We start from the raw sequence: 11,475 nt of genomic DNA on the forward strand, positions 1-11,475 counted from the left end.
CCCCCCCCTCACACGTGTGCCCTCGAGGCTCTCAGCAAAGGGAGACATCCAGGCAGTACACTATAAATATAAGTTTTATTGATGTGTGAAATCCAACAAGTACAGCTGGCATCTCGGAAACACCGACACAAACCGCAACATCTCCTCCTGCCCTACAGCTCCCGGGACCCTCTGGGCACTGGTGAGTGCCAGCAGCAAGCTGGGACCTGGCACCCCGTCCCTGCGGGGCACTTACCTGCGTGTGCAGCCCAGCCTGGAGAGCCCAGGGCCTCACCTCCACCCTGCCTGGTTCCTGCCAGGCTGCAGCTGTGGGCAGCAGTGCCCTGGTCCCACTTTGCAGCCCCCTCCCAGCAAGGCAGAAGGACCTGGGCAAATGCCACCTGACCAGCTGCCACAACAGAGCTGTGCCAGCAGACTCCCCCGGCCTTTGAGCTGTTACCTGCATTTATTTTGGCAAGCTGTCCCAGGGAGAAAGCAGCTCACGCCTGTGTCTTGTGGAAATGTGAGTTTCAATGGCTGCACTTCTCTGCATGGTTGCCCCCGGGATCACACGTACCCCGCACTGTCCAGCCTCCTCTGCACCTGTGGACATGGTGAAGGCTGGAAAAGCTCAGGGTCCAGCGCGGCAGGGACACACACAGAGATCCCAGGCTGCCCGTGGCAGAGGGACAGGACAAATGGTGTCCACACAGTGAGAAGGAAACACTGTTTTATTGCCTGATTTGGGGGAGGGGTAAAACCCTGGGAGAAGCCCCATCCCCTCCCTGTTCTAGCCCAGTCTCCCCTCCAGCAACCCCCAGCCAGATGATGAAGCATTTGCTCTTCTTTTGCGTGTGATAAAGGTGGCCTGGACATGCATGGAGGTGAGTGGCCATACCCCTGCCTGCCTGCCTGCCATCCCAGCACCGGTGAGAGGCAGAACCTGATACAGCCGTGGGCCGAAGGGCCTGAAGCAGTTTGTGGTGGGTTGAGGCTTGACCGGTGTTCCCAGGGAGCCAGGGCCACAGCTTGAACCCCACCCTCATCCACGCAAAGTGCATCACAAGGGAAGGCAGGAGAGGAGAGGAGGTGTGGGGGAAGAAGCCTGCTCTCCTCCATCACGCTCCTAGTGATTATCCAGCTGCGTTCTCTCGTGGGATTCCTGCAGCCAGAAGCACCCACGGCTCTGCTTCCCTGCCCTGATAAAGTGCATCCTTGCTGCTTCCCTAAGGGGCCCCGGGAGCAGGACAGCTGCACCCCATCCCTCTGCCATGCCAGGGCAGAGACAACCTGCTCCTGCAGGACAGGGACCATCCCGGCAGCAGAGGGACAATAACCCCCGGCTGCTCAGCCCAGCCCAGCCCAGCCCAGCCCAGCCCAGACAGGCACCAGCTTGGGAAGGGGAAAACTCCGGTTCAGCTCATCCTTCAGCCCAGCCCAGCCCAGCCACACCGGCCTGGGGGCTCAGTGCAAACGTGCTTCTTCCCTTTGCATTTCCCTGCACCTTCCACCACCTCAGGGACTGTCCTTGAGGAGAGGGAAAGGACAGTGGCACCTCAGCTCGCTTCCTCAGGCAGTACCGAGGGTGCCTTTGCCCTGTGCCACATCCCTCACTCATCGCAGCCCCTCTGTACCAACACATTCACCTGTGTCCTGCTGCTCCGGGGACGAGGGGCCTGCCCCATCACCCCCACCCCCCAGAGCCCTTGCCCAGATCGAGGACAGCCATCCTGCAGCGCCAGGGCTTGTCCTGCGCCTCTGCCCCGCAGTGGCCACGTACCTGGTCAGCTGGGACACTGCAACGCACCGGTGCAGGAGGCACAGGCTGTGCTGAGCCCTCCTGGACATCCCAGGGGTGCTGCCAGCTGCCCCATCCCAGACAGGCTGGGCCCAGCAGTGGGAGCCCTGGTCAACAAAGCCTTCCCTGTGCATGGGGGACACGGGCAGTGGCAGTCACTGGTGCCTGCTGGTAGCAGCCTTTGCTCCACACACTAGTCTGTCTTGTCCTGGTCCTCCTGGCAGTGGTGGTGGCCCTGGCTGTGATGGCACAGGGGTGTCCAGGTGTGCTGGGTGCAGAACACAGCGCTGGGGACGGCCGTGCCTCCAGGGTGCAGAAGGCAGGACCCACCACGAGAGCCCCAAATGCCAGGGAGGACGCAGGAGCTGTGCAAAGCTGCCCCGCTGACACCTCCTGCACCTCGGGATCCATCCAGGGAAGAGCCTCAGCCCAGCAGAGCATGCTCTGTGCTGGGCCAGGCTTAACTAGTGCCAGCCCAAGAGCAGAACAGAAGCAGGACATCAGTCCCATCAGCTCCAGGGACAAGGAGATGGAGAAGGGTGACAGCCCCACCATCCCCCGCTCCCTGCCCATCCATGCACCTCGTGACAGAGCAGACACAGGGACTGTCCCCCACTCCTCCGTGCCCCTGTGGCTGTGGTTGGCAGCACTGTGCCCAGGACCCTGCAGCCCTCCAGCTGCCACAGCTCCACTGCAGAGCACGGCACTGAAGGAAGATCCAGGAGCAGAGGGGAATTTTGTCAGGGATGGTGCAAAGTCAGACAATAGTCCCTGGGGAAAAGCCCAATGCTCTGCACAGAAAGGGCAGCAGGGTGTGTCCTGCTTCCAGACCCTCTGTGCAGGAGAGCCCCATGGCCAAACATTCCTCGATGCCCTCCAGGCAGGGGAAACTCGGCTTTGCTGAGTGCCCAGCATCAGTGTCAGGCCAGCCAGACTCTGCTGTGCAGCCCCAACCCGAGCCAGCAAAACCAAAGATCAGTCTCCAGGACTCTGCTGGAATCTGGCATTTGCCCTGCAGTCCCTGGCTGCTCAGAGTGCCAGGAGCAGCACCCCTCAGGCTGACCTGAACCAGGGCCAGCCTGCCAGGGTGGGGCAGGGCTGCCTCCCCCACATCTGTGCTCGCCAAAAACCTGTGGGTGACAAGTGCAGCCCGGTGCCAGCAGTGCCAGCGCACCCACGGAGCCTGTGCTGTGCAGGTGAGCAGGGTGCTGTGTTCCCAGCACAGCAGCTTGTGCAGGTGCCCCACCAGCCCTGGGCTCAGCTCAGTTCCTCTGGAGAGCCAGCAAGGTGCCGAACTGCCTTTCCTCCGCAAGGTGTGCCACTTTGGAGGAGCCACCAGAGCCGTGTGCCAAAAGGGATCTTTTAGCGGTACCAGTCACAAAGTGCAAAGGCCTTCCCAGCGTCCAGATCACTCGCTGCAAACAAACCACTCTGGGATCTCACCTGGTTTCCAGTTCAGCACTGCTGGGACCCCCTTCTGCACAGTGTCACCCTGGGAGGTTGGCACTGTGACAGGCCGGGTGTCCCTGGCATCCCCTCCTTGCACAGTCGGTGCTGAGCGAGGCGCGTCCTCCCTGTCCTGCTGAGACAGCCCCAGTGGTGCCGGGGGAAGGGAGGTTGTGGGAAGGGCTCAGGGCCAGCTCTCCTCCTGCAGCAGAGGCTCCTGTGATGACACAGCTGAGCCCAGCCCTGTTTTTCAGCCTCCTGGAACTGGCAGGGTGTGGGAACCTAAATCCTCCTTGCTCCATGCAAGCACTTGAAGGGACCAGTCACTTCCCTCCACGTTGGTTGGTTTGGTTCAGACCCTCTTTCTCCGACCCCAAAGACAACAGGGACTGAGCGTGAGACTCCCTAAGGTCTGTGAACACTGTCCTGTTCCCGCAGACCCTGGTTTGAAGACCCTGTCTCTGAGGATGGCATCCCAGCAGGAGTCTGAGACAGAGCCCCAAGTCCATCTCTGCCCGCTGGCTCCCTTTCCCCTCCGTGAAGACTGGGATGCAGTAGGGTTTGTGGGGGGGGAAAAAAAAAGGAAAAAAGGGGAAAAAAAGGAGGAGGATTTGCACAGAAAGGAAAGGGGGATGCAGCAATCTCTGTGGCTACGGCGACAGGAAACACTAAAGCCTTGTGCAACTTCACGTATGGCATCTTTGGGCTCTTCTCAGCTCTGACTCACGCGCTGCTGGCCGGGACGAGGAACGGGGCCATGAGCTGCTCTTCCAACTCTGCAGCTCCCTCCTCCCAGCCCAGCCCCAGCCCGCTGCTCCCCCTGCAGGGAGCAGGCTCCTCCCAGCCGTGCTCGGCAGAAATCACCTCCGCAGGACTGTCCCTGGTGTCCCCAGGGCAGCGCCAGGCAGGGATGACAAGAGGGGACCCAAGCTCCGCGGGGCCATCAGTCCTGGGGGGGAGGGTGGCACATGCCCGGGCTGTACAAAACGTTTTGCAATGAAGAGTGTGTGGAAAGGTTAAAACAGTTCCGAGATGTCTCAAAACCCTTCTCGACTGAGCCAGGCCTGGCTGGCACTTCCCAAAGCCTCCGCCACGGTCCGGGACCTGCAGGAGCACCGTGTCCGTCTGCAGAACATCTCTCACAGCAGGCCAGGCCCGGGAGTGGCACTGGGACCCCACGGCCCCTTTATCTCTCAGATTTGACCTTGTACCTGAGGACCAGGTAAGCCAGGAGCCGCAGGATGACGAAAAAGATGCCCAGGATGAGGAAGTCCAGGTAGAGCTTGGCCTCCTCCACATCCAGTTCCTGCAGGATCTTGATGGGCTTTTGGAAAGGGCAGAAGTCCTCGAGGCACTCCAGGTCCTCGCGCTCCATGGCGTAGATGGTGAGGATGACCCCCTCGAAGCCATACCTAGGGCAGAGCACACCTGAGGGTCACCAGGGGCCTCAGGGGAGCCCAGGACAGGGAGCTCTGGCCGGAGCTGGGGGCCCACCTGACATAGGAGACGTAGGAGCTCCACTGCAGGTAGGTGGGGATGGTCTTGAAGCTGACGAAGAAGCCCGAGAAGAGCAGCACGGGGATGGCAGTGACGGGTCCCACAAAGGTGGCCACCTGGGGAGTAGAGGCCACTGGGGGTCACGCCCCTGCCCACAGCTGCACCAGCTGTGGGCAGCACTTCCCTCCACCCCAAATCGTCATGGGACCTCTTGCAACTCTCCATGGAGCAGGCAAAGCCCCGTCTGACCTGCAGGGAAGTGGAAGCAGCTCCAATGAGAAGCCCGAGGGACTGGGCCACCAGGGCCGTGGCGGTGGCCAGGGCGGAGAAGAGCAGGAAGCGCGTGGCCTCGGGGGGCTGGCCCGTCATCCAGTACACGATGCTGCAGTAGGCGATGGGGCAGATCACCTGCACGGGGACAGAGACCCCGCCCTGCTGCACCCACGGCCATCCTCACCCCACAGAGCCTCCTGGGGGAGGCAGGGACCCCTCCATGGCCAGCCTGGGGCACTGGGGAGGAATTGGCTGTGCCAAGGGAGGCACCTCAGCATCAGTGGTGGTTAAATCCATGGAAAGCTCACCTGGAAGGGCACATCTGCCATGGTCTTTGCCAGGTAATAGGCTTTGAGGCTGTACCAGTAGTTCAGGTGCTCCCTCAGGAATACGGTCATCTCCTGGGGGACTGCAGGGACACAGGGAGTGAGCAGCCAGCAATTCCCTGCCCTGGGGTGCTCCAGCCCCTCTCCCACCTTCCCTGGTGCAGGCAGGGGAGATGCACCAGGTAACCCCCTGCCTGCAGCATGAGAGGGTGCCCAAACCTTCATCGGGGAAAAAAAAAATCAGTGCCTGATACGGGAAATTTCCTCATGGAAAAGTCAGCTTGGGTGGGGCTTTTTAAGAAAAGAGGCGAAGCAGAAAACACGGATTCTCAGAAAAAAAATAAATTGAAACCAAACCCAAACCTGCTTTGAGCCAACGAGGATATTATAGCCAAACGAAGGGCAAAGCTGCAGCACAGGCAAACACAAGTTTTTCCCCTCTTCTTTAATTTTTTTCCTCTTCTTTCTCATTTTCCCCCTTCTGCCCAATCCCTCTGGCTGCCCACACCCTGCCCAGCACACACACACGGCCACACAGCCGGAGCACCCCAACATCCGGGAGCAGCGAAGGGATTTTGGGGCAAGGAGCTCCTTACAGGTGAGGATGGTGGGCATGAGGGCGGCGAACATGAGGAAGAGCATGGAGAAGAAGAGGAAGCCGGTGTTGTTGAAGACCTTGCCCGCGTCGTTGCCGATGTGCAGGTAGAGCAGCCCGATGAGCACCCCGATGCAGATGTGGGACATGAAGCGCAGGTGGGTCAGCACCTGCAGGCACAGGGGGGCTCAACAAGGTGGGGCTGCACCCCAAAAACATCCCAAGGGAGCAGCAGACAGCCCATTTAACTCCTTGTCTCTGCCAGCCCCCAACAGAGCCCAGCCTCAAGCCCCGGCCCAGCCTCCCGTGCCCTCACCGTGTCCCTTAGGATGCAGATGAAGGTTCTCTTGAAGAGGATGCAGAACTGAGTTGAGGTGCTGGTGGCAAATGTGTGGCTCTCAATGTGATCCACATCCTGCAAGAGCACAGGGACATGGCTCAGGGTCACACCACAGGGTCCCTGCTGGCACAGGAGGCTCCTCTGACCCCCCACTCACCGTCCCACAGGTTGGGCACGATGAATCTGCCTTGTCAGGGCTGCTCTTCTTCTCAGCCATGGTGCACATCCCATTCTGGACAGCACGGAACAGGACAGGGTTGAGGTCCCCATACTCTCCTGAGGCCACCTCGATGACTGTGGAGGAGGACAGGACCCCTGAGAGGTGCTGAGCCAGCCAGCACCTAACAGGAAGGGCACAGGCATCACCCTTGGGCAACCTGGGGGTGACCTGGGCAGCTGCCAGGGCTTGGGCACTGGGTTTGGAGCTCGCCACCCTCTGCTGGGATAGGGACACTCACTGAAGTCAGCGGGGTTGTGGTATGTGGGACAGTGGAGGCCAAGACCCTTCAGGTAGGGGATGAGGTTGGTCACGACACCCTTGAAGATGCACTGGCCCTGGCTCAGGATGTAGAGCTGCAAGAGAAAGTTGGGATGTGGCAGGTGCAGGGCAGCCAGGGCACTGCCCCCTGCTCCTGCCCACCTCCCTGTGCCAGGGTGACACAGGCCACGCTTGCCAGACCCCAGCCACACAAGCCCCAGATCAAATGCCTGCAGCCCACCCCTCCCATGGCCCCTCTCCTGGGCCTTGGGGCCAGAGGGACCCCATCCCAGCCCAAACCTTGTCAAACATCTCGAAGAGCTTGGCGCTGGGCTGGTGGATGGTGCAGATGATGGTGCGCCCACCCTGAGCCAGGGACCGCATCAGGGACACCACCTGGAAGCAGGAGGCACTGTCCAGGCCGCTGTGGCCACGCAGCGTGGGGAGGAGGAGAGAGAGACAGCAGAGAGAGAAGGGGAGAGTTGAGAGGGGGAGAAGAACGTCCCAAAGATGCCCCTGCTTGCCTCTCCTTGTGGGCACCCTCCCCACAGATTGATGCAGAAGAGCACCAGCCCCAGGGGGCACAGTCCCATCCCACACTCAGGTGGGCACCGGAGGGTTCTGGCCATGCCAGCCGGGCAGCCCAGCTGGGCGGGCAGCGCTGGGAGCCCCTGTGGCCTCACCTGGTGGGCTCATCGAAGAACATGACGGGCGGGTTGTTGACCAGCTCCAGGGCGATGGCCAGGCGCTTGCGCTGGCCCCCCGACAGGGAGCTGGTGCGGGTGTACGAGCACTCCAGCAGCCCCAGGGCCGTCAGGATCTCGTTCACCTGTGAGACAGCCAAGGGTTTTCATGGACTTTCATCCACCTCCCTTCGCCAGGAGTTCCTTGCCATCCCCTGCTCCCCTCAGCCCTGTCTTGGGGGGAGATGAGGGGGTCTGGGCCCACCCTCCTCAGCACTCACCAGCTCCTTCTTCACCTCCTGCTTCTCATTCAGCTTCAGGTTAGCAGACACCTGCAGGGAGAGGATGGCCAGGGAGACACAACTGTCAGGTGTCAGGAACAGAACCGGCTGCACCACGGCTCCATCCCTGCCCGCCCAGGAGCAGTGGCTCAGGACAAAGGCAGCAAGGACAGCAGGATTTTGTTCCCGTGTCCCAGAGCCCTTGGAAATGCCTGATGTCAGTGTGGGCTCAGTGCCCACAAGGAGACAGCCCACAGGATGACCCCAGAGCTCACCATCATGGCCTCGAGCACGGTGAGGTGTGGCAGCAGCATGTCATCCTGCATGATGTAGCAGGACATCTTGCGGAAGGTGCGCAGGTCCCGCGGCCGCCCGTTCACCAGGATCTGCCCCTTCATCCCAGTCTCCCTGCAGGAAGGACGTGTGAGGGAATGCAGCACAGCCCTGCACCCCCAGCCCCGCAGGCTGCCCCCAGCCTCACCTGTAGCCAGCCAGGATGTTCATCAGCGTGGATTTCCCAGCTCCCGAGGGGCCCATGATCCCAATGAGCTCCCGCTGGCAGAACTTCCCTGACAGGCATTTGAGGAGAGTCTTGTACCCTGGAGGGAGAGAGCAGCAGGGGTTTGGCTTCCCAGGGCAGCCGTGCTATGGGGACTGCGATGCCACCCCAGCACCTGGGGCACCTCAGGGCCTCCATGTGCCGTGCCTGGAGGTGTCTCCATCAGCACCCCCAGGGCTATAGCCACAGCAGCTGCCACCTCCAGCATGATCCCTGCCCCTGGTCCTTCGCTGATCCCACTGATTCCCAGTGCCAAAGAAGCTCCTGACCTGGATCACAGCAAAGACCAGGGAAATCCCCAGGTCAGGGCACAGAGCTGCCAAGGAAGATTACCAGGCTGTGACACTGGTCCTGGGCATGTCTTCAGATGCTGATCCCTAAGGCCAGGGGACAGGGCCAGCGAGGAGCAGGGCAGCACGGGGCAGGCAGAGTTCCCAATCCGGCTGCTGCCTTCATTGGCATTCACGCTGTGGCACCCGGCAGCAGCCACTGCTAATCAGACCTGGAATTATCTCTGCTCTAAACGCGGCTGATTAGCATTTTCTGGCAGAAGGAACACGATGTGTCGGGAGCAAGGAACAAGCACAGCCTCAGGCTCTCAGGAGCTGCCCCTGAAATGGAGCCCTGGCTGGACAGCAATGGCATCGGGGCGATAACACCACGGACCGAGCCTGAGCATCCCTCTCATGGAAATGTACCCCCTCTGTGCCCCACGGGGACAGCTGGTGTGGGGCAAGGGCGACAAATCCAAGCTGGGGCAACCCCAGGGACAGACCACTCACAGTCCCACCTCCCTGCGGACCCCTCTGGCTTGTCCATCCCCAGGGAAGGTCATCCAGCCCCGCGAGCCCCCCGCTCCTCCTCTGCACCCCTCGGGGTCAGGAACGCTGCAGCAGGAGGGGGTCCCGCGGGCGGAGGGGCGGCCAGGGGAGGGCGGGGGGCTGCGCAGGGTGGCCGGGGCGAGCGGGGCCGGCAGCCCCCCCGGCAGCGCGCACGGCTCCGCACCGCGCATGCTGCTCACGTCGGCGGCACTGTGGCTTGCGCAGCGGTTACTCACGTTCATTGACTGCCAGTAACCTCCTGCCTCAGCACGGCGGGCCAGCCGGGGCCGGGGGCTGTGGCCAGAGCCACCGCGAGCCCCCGCCCGCTCCGCCAGCTCTGCCTGAACGGGGGGAAAAAAGCGCCTCTCCCCGCGCCATCCCCGCGACCCCCGGACCCCTCGCTTGCTCCCACCTGGTCTAGCTGCCCGAGCCTGTTCCCCTCCCTCGCTGCAGGGCATTGGCCCGCTGCCAAGCAGCCGGTTCCCTCCTGGGGGCTACAGCACAATGGGCCCTGGCGCACCCGCGGCTGTGCCATGGATCCTCCTGGGATGCCTCTTCAGCATCCCGGGGAAAGAGGGAGGCACCATCCCGGCAGATGTCGGGGCTGCTCCCACCGTGTTTCCGTGCCTCGGTTTCCCGAGCTGCACAGCCCGGGGACAGGGGCAGAGCTCCGTCCGGCGCTCCTGGCTGGCAGGGCGCCTCACCGGGCAGCCCTGTGAGCTCGGCCCCTGCCCGTCCCCGCCTGCCTTCGGCTTCTGCAGATCAGCTCACCCTCCATCTTATCGGGCTGCCTGATTGGCATCCCATTAACTGAGAGCGCTAATTAAAGCGGACTACCCCCCACCAGCCACCATCTGCCTCCCCTCTCCCCTCCCTGAGCTCTCGGCCAGAGTCGTACACAGGGAGGGGAGCCAGGGCCTCGGCTGCACAGGGAGAGGAAATCCCCCCCAAACCACACCTGCTCCTCGCCAGGCTCTGAGCTGGGGCAGCCCTGGGCTCTCCTGCTGCATCCCACACAGCCATCATACCCCAAACAGCAGTGCTGGGGAAACCCATCCCATCCCATCCCATCCCATCCCATCCCATCCCATCCCATCCCATCCCATCCCATCCCATCCCATCCCTCCTGGCTGCCCCAGGATAGCTGCCCTGGCCAGAGGTTTCCCTGGAATGCGCTCGGCCTTCGCCCGGCATTGCACAGCACACGCAGGCACGCAGCAACTGCTGCGGGACAAGAGCCTTCCCCCTCCTCCCGCGGGCACCCAGAACAAACAAGCGGCCACAAAGAGCCCCTGGCACTCGGACAGACCAGGGTGAGATCATGGCATGCAGAACGGGAACGAGAACGGGTGTGAGAGCCCTGCAGGTCCCCTCCCCTCCCTGCCCTTCCCCACCCGCCAGCTCCTACCTCTCTTCCTCCACCAGGATCCCTCCCGCACGGAGTAGGACAGGTCGATGAACTCGATGTTGACAGCCGAGCGCTTCGGGAGGTGGGAGAACCTCTGGGCCTCTGTGATGTGGTTCTCCACCTTCTTTAAGTGGGTGGTGAGCAGCGGGGCGTCCGGAGGGCTGGCGTGGCACACCGTGTCCTCCAGGGCGATGGAGACGCACGCCGGATCCATGCCCTTCTCCGCCATCCTGCTGCTCTGTGGGGAGCGCACAGGGATCGGCTCACAGCGGGCTCCCTCTTCCAGGCACTGCAGGGACCAGCCCACAGCGAGTCCTGTCTCTCCTTCTCCCGCTGGCTCCAGGCCTCGCTGCCCCCTCCTCCCAGCTGGGGCCAGCACCCACATCTGGCTGGAACGATGGAGCCGGCCAGGGATGGCGAGCCTGCACCGAGGGGCTCAGGGCGAGGAACAGCAGGATTTTGTGCAGCTCCACAGTCAATAATTCATGCACTTCCTGCAGCTTGGTCCAGCTCCGGCAGCAGAGCTGGCAGGGCTGCTCAGCTCCCCCGGCCCTGGGGCTGCTGGGGTCCCTGCCCCGATCCCATTTGTCACGGTGGGTGCAGGATGGGAGGTGGCAGAGCTGATGTTCTGCCCTGTGCCTGGATGTCCCCAAGGACTCACCAGGAACCAGCCCTGCCCGCCTGGCCTCAGGGAACACAGGTATGAAATCTGAAGCAAGCAGATTATTCCAGCTGGTTTCTTGGACAAAGCACGCCGTGCTCCCGGGCCAGAGCAGTCCGGGATAGATCAGACCCTCAGCTGGTGCCTGGGGTCCCCCTGGGCTTGCTGGGAGAGCCTTAACAGAACAGGGAGAGGGCCCTGCCGGTGCCATTCCTTCTCTGCCTTCCTTGCCTCATCGTTTCACCTTCCGGGCTCTTACAGCACAGCCTCGGAGGCCAGGCCAGCCCTTAACTGGGGCCATGACGCTGCCACAACTGCCCCACACCTCTC

At 62.3% G+C, this 11,475-nt stretch overlaps 1 protein-coding gene across 1 annotated transcript; it reads right to left on the bottom strand.

Moving 5' to 3' along the window:
* Nucleotides 1-1,632: 1,632 nt before the first annotated feature.
* On the bottom strand, nt 1,633-11,454 carry ABCG4 (ATP binding cassette subfamily G member 4). Its single transcript, XM_008636918.2, has 14 exons — nt 10,485-11,454; nt 8,178-8,295; nt 7,972-8,104; nt 7,697-7,747; nt 7,416-7,561; nt 7,033-7,156; nt 6,713-6,827; nt 6,412-6,548; nt 6,231-6,329; nt 5,916-6,084; nt 5,302-5,402; nt 4,970-5,128; nt 4,718-4,836; nt 1,633-4,635 (listed from the first exon to the last, which is right to left on the bottom strand). Exons 1-14 carry the CDS (start codon nt 10,867-10,869, stop codon nt 4,410-4,412), a joined length of 2,082 nt encoding a protein of 693 aa, XP_008635140.2. The 5' UTR covers nt 10,870-11,454; the 3' UTR covers nt 1,633-4,409.
* Nucleotides 11,455-11,475: the final 21 nt, after the last annotated feature.

This window comes from Corvus brachyrhynchos, unplaced genomic scaffold, assembly GCF_000691975.1.
Source record: "Corvus brachyrhynchos isolate BGI_N302 unplaced genomic scaffold, ASM69197v1 scaffold46, whole genome shotgun sequence".
NCBI lineage: Eukaryota > Metazoa > Chordata > Aves > Passeriformes > Corvidae > Corvus > Corvus brachyrhynchos.

Bases quoted from the DNA above. Each gene is read 5' to 3' on its own strand.
- ABCG4 (XM_008636918.2), bottom strand. From the start codon at position 10,869: ATGTGGGTGCTGGCCCCAGCTGGGAGGAGGGGGCAGCGAGGCCTGGAG. The intron at 8,296-10,484 runs GTAGGAGCTGGC...CTCTCCCTCCAG, and splicing joins ATCCTGGTGGAGGAAGAGAG to GGTACAAGACTCTCCTCAAA. The intron at 6,330-6,411 runs GTGAGTGGGGGG...GTGCTCTTGCAG, and splicing joins CGTGCCCAACCTGTGGGACG to GATGTGGATCACATTGAGAG.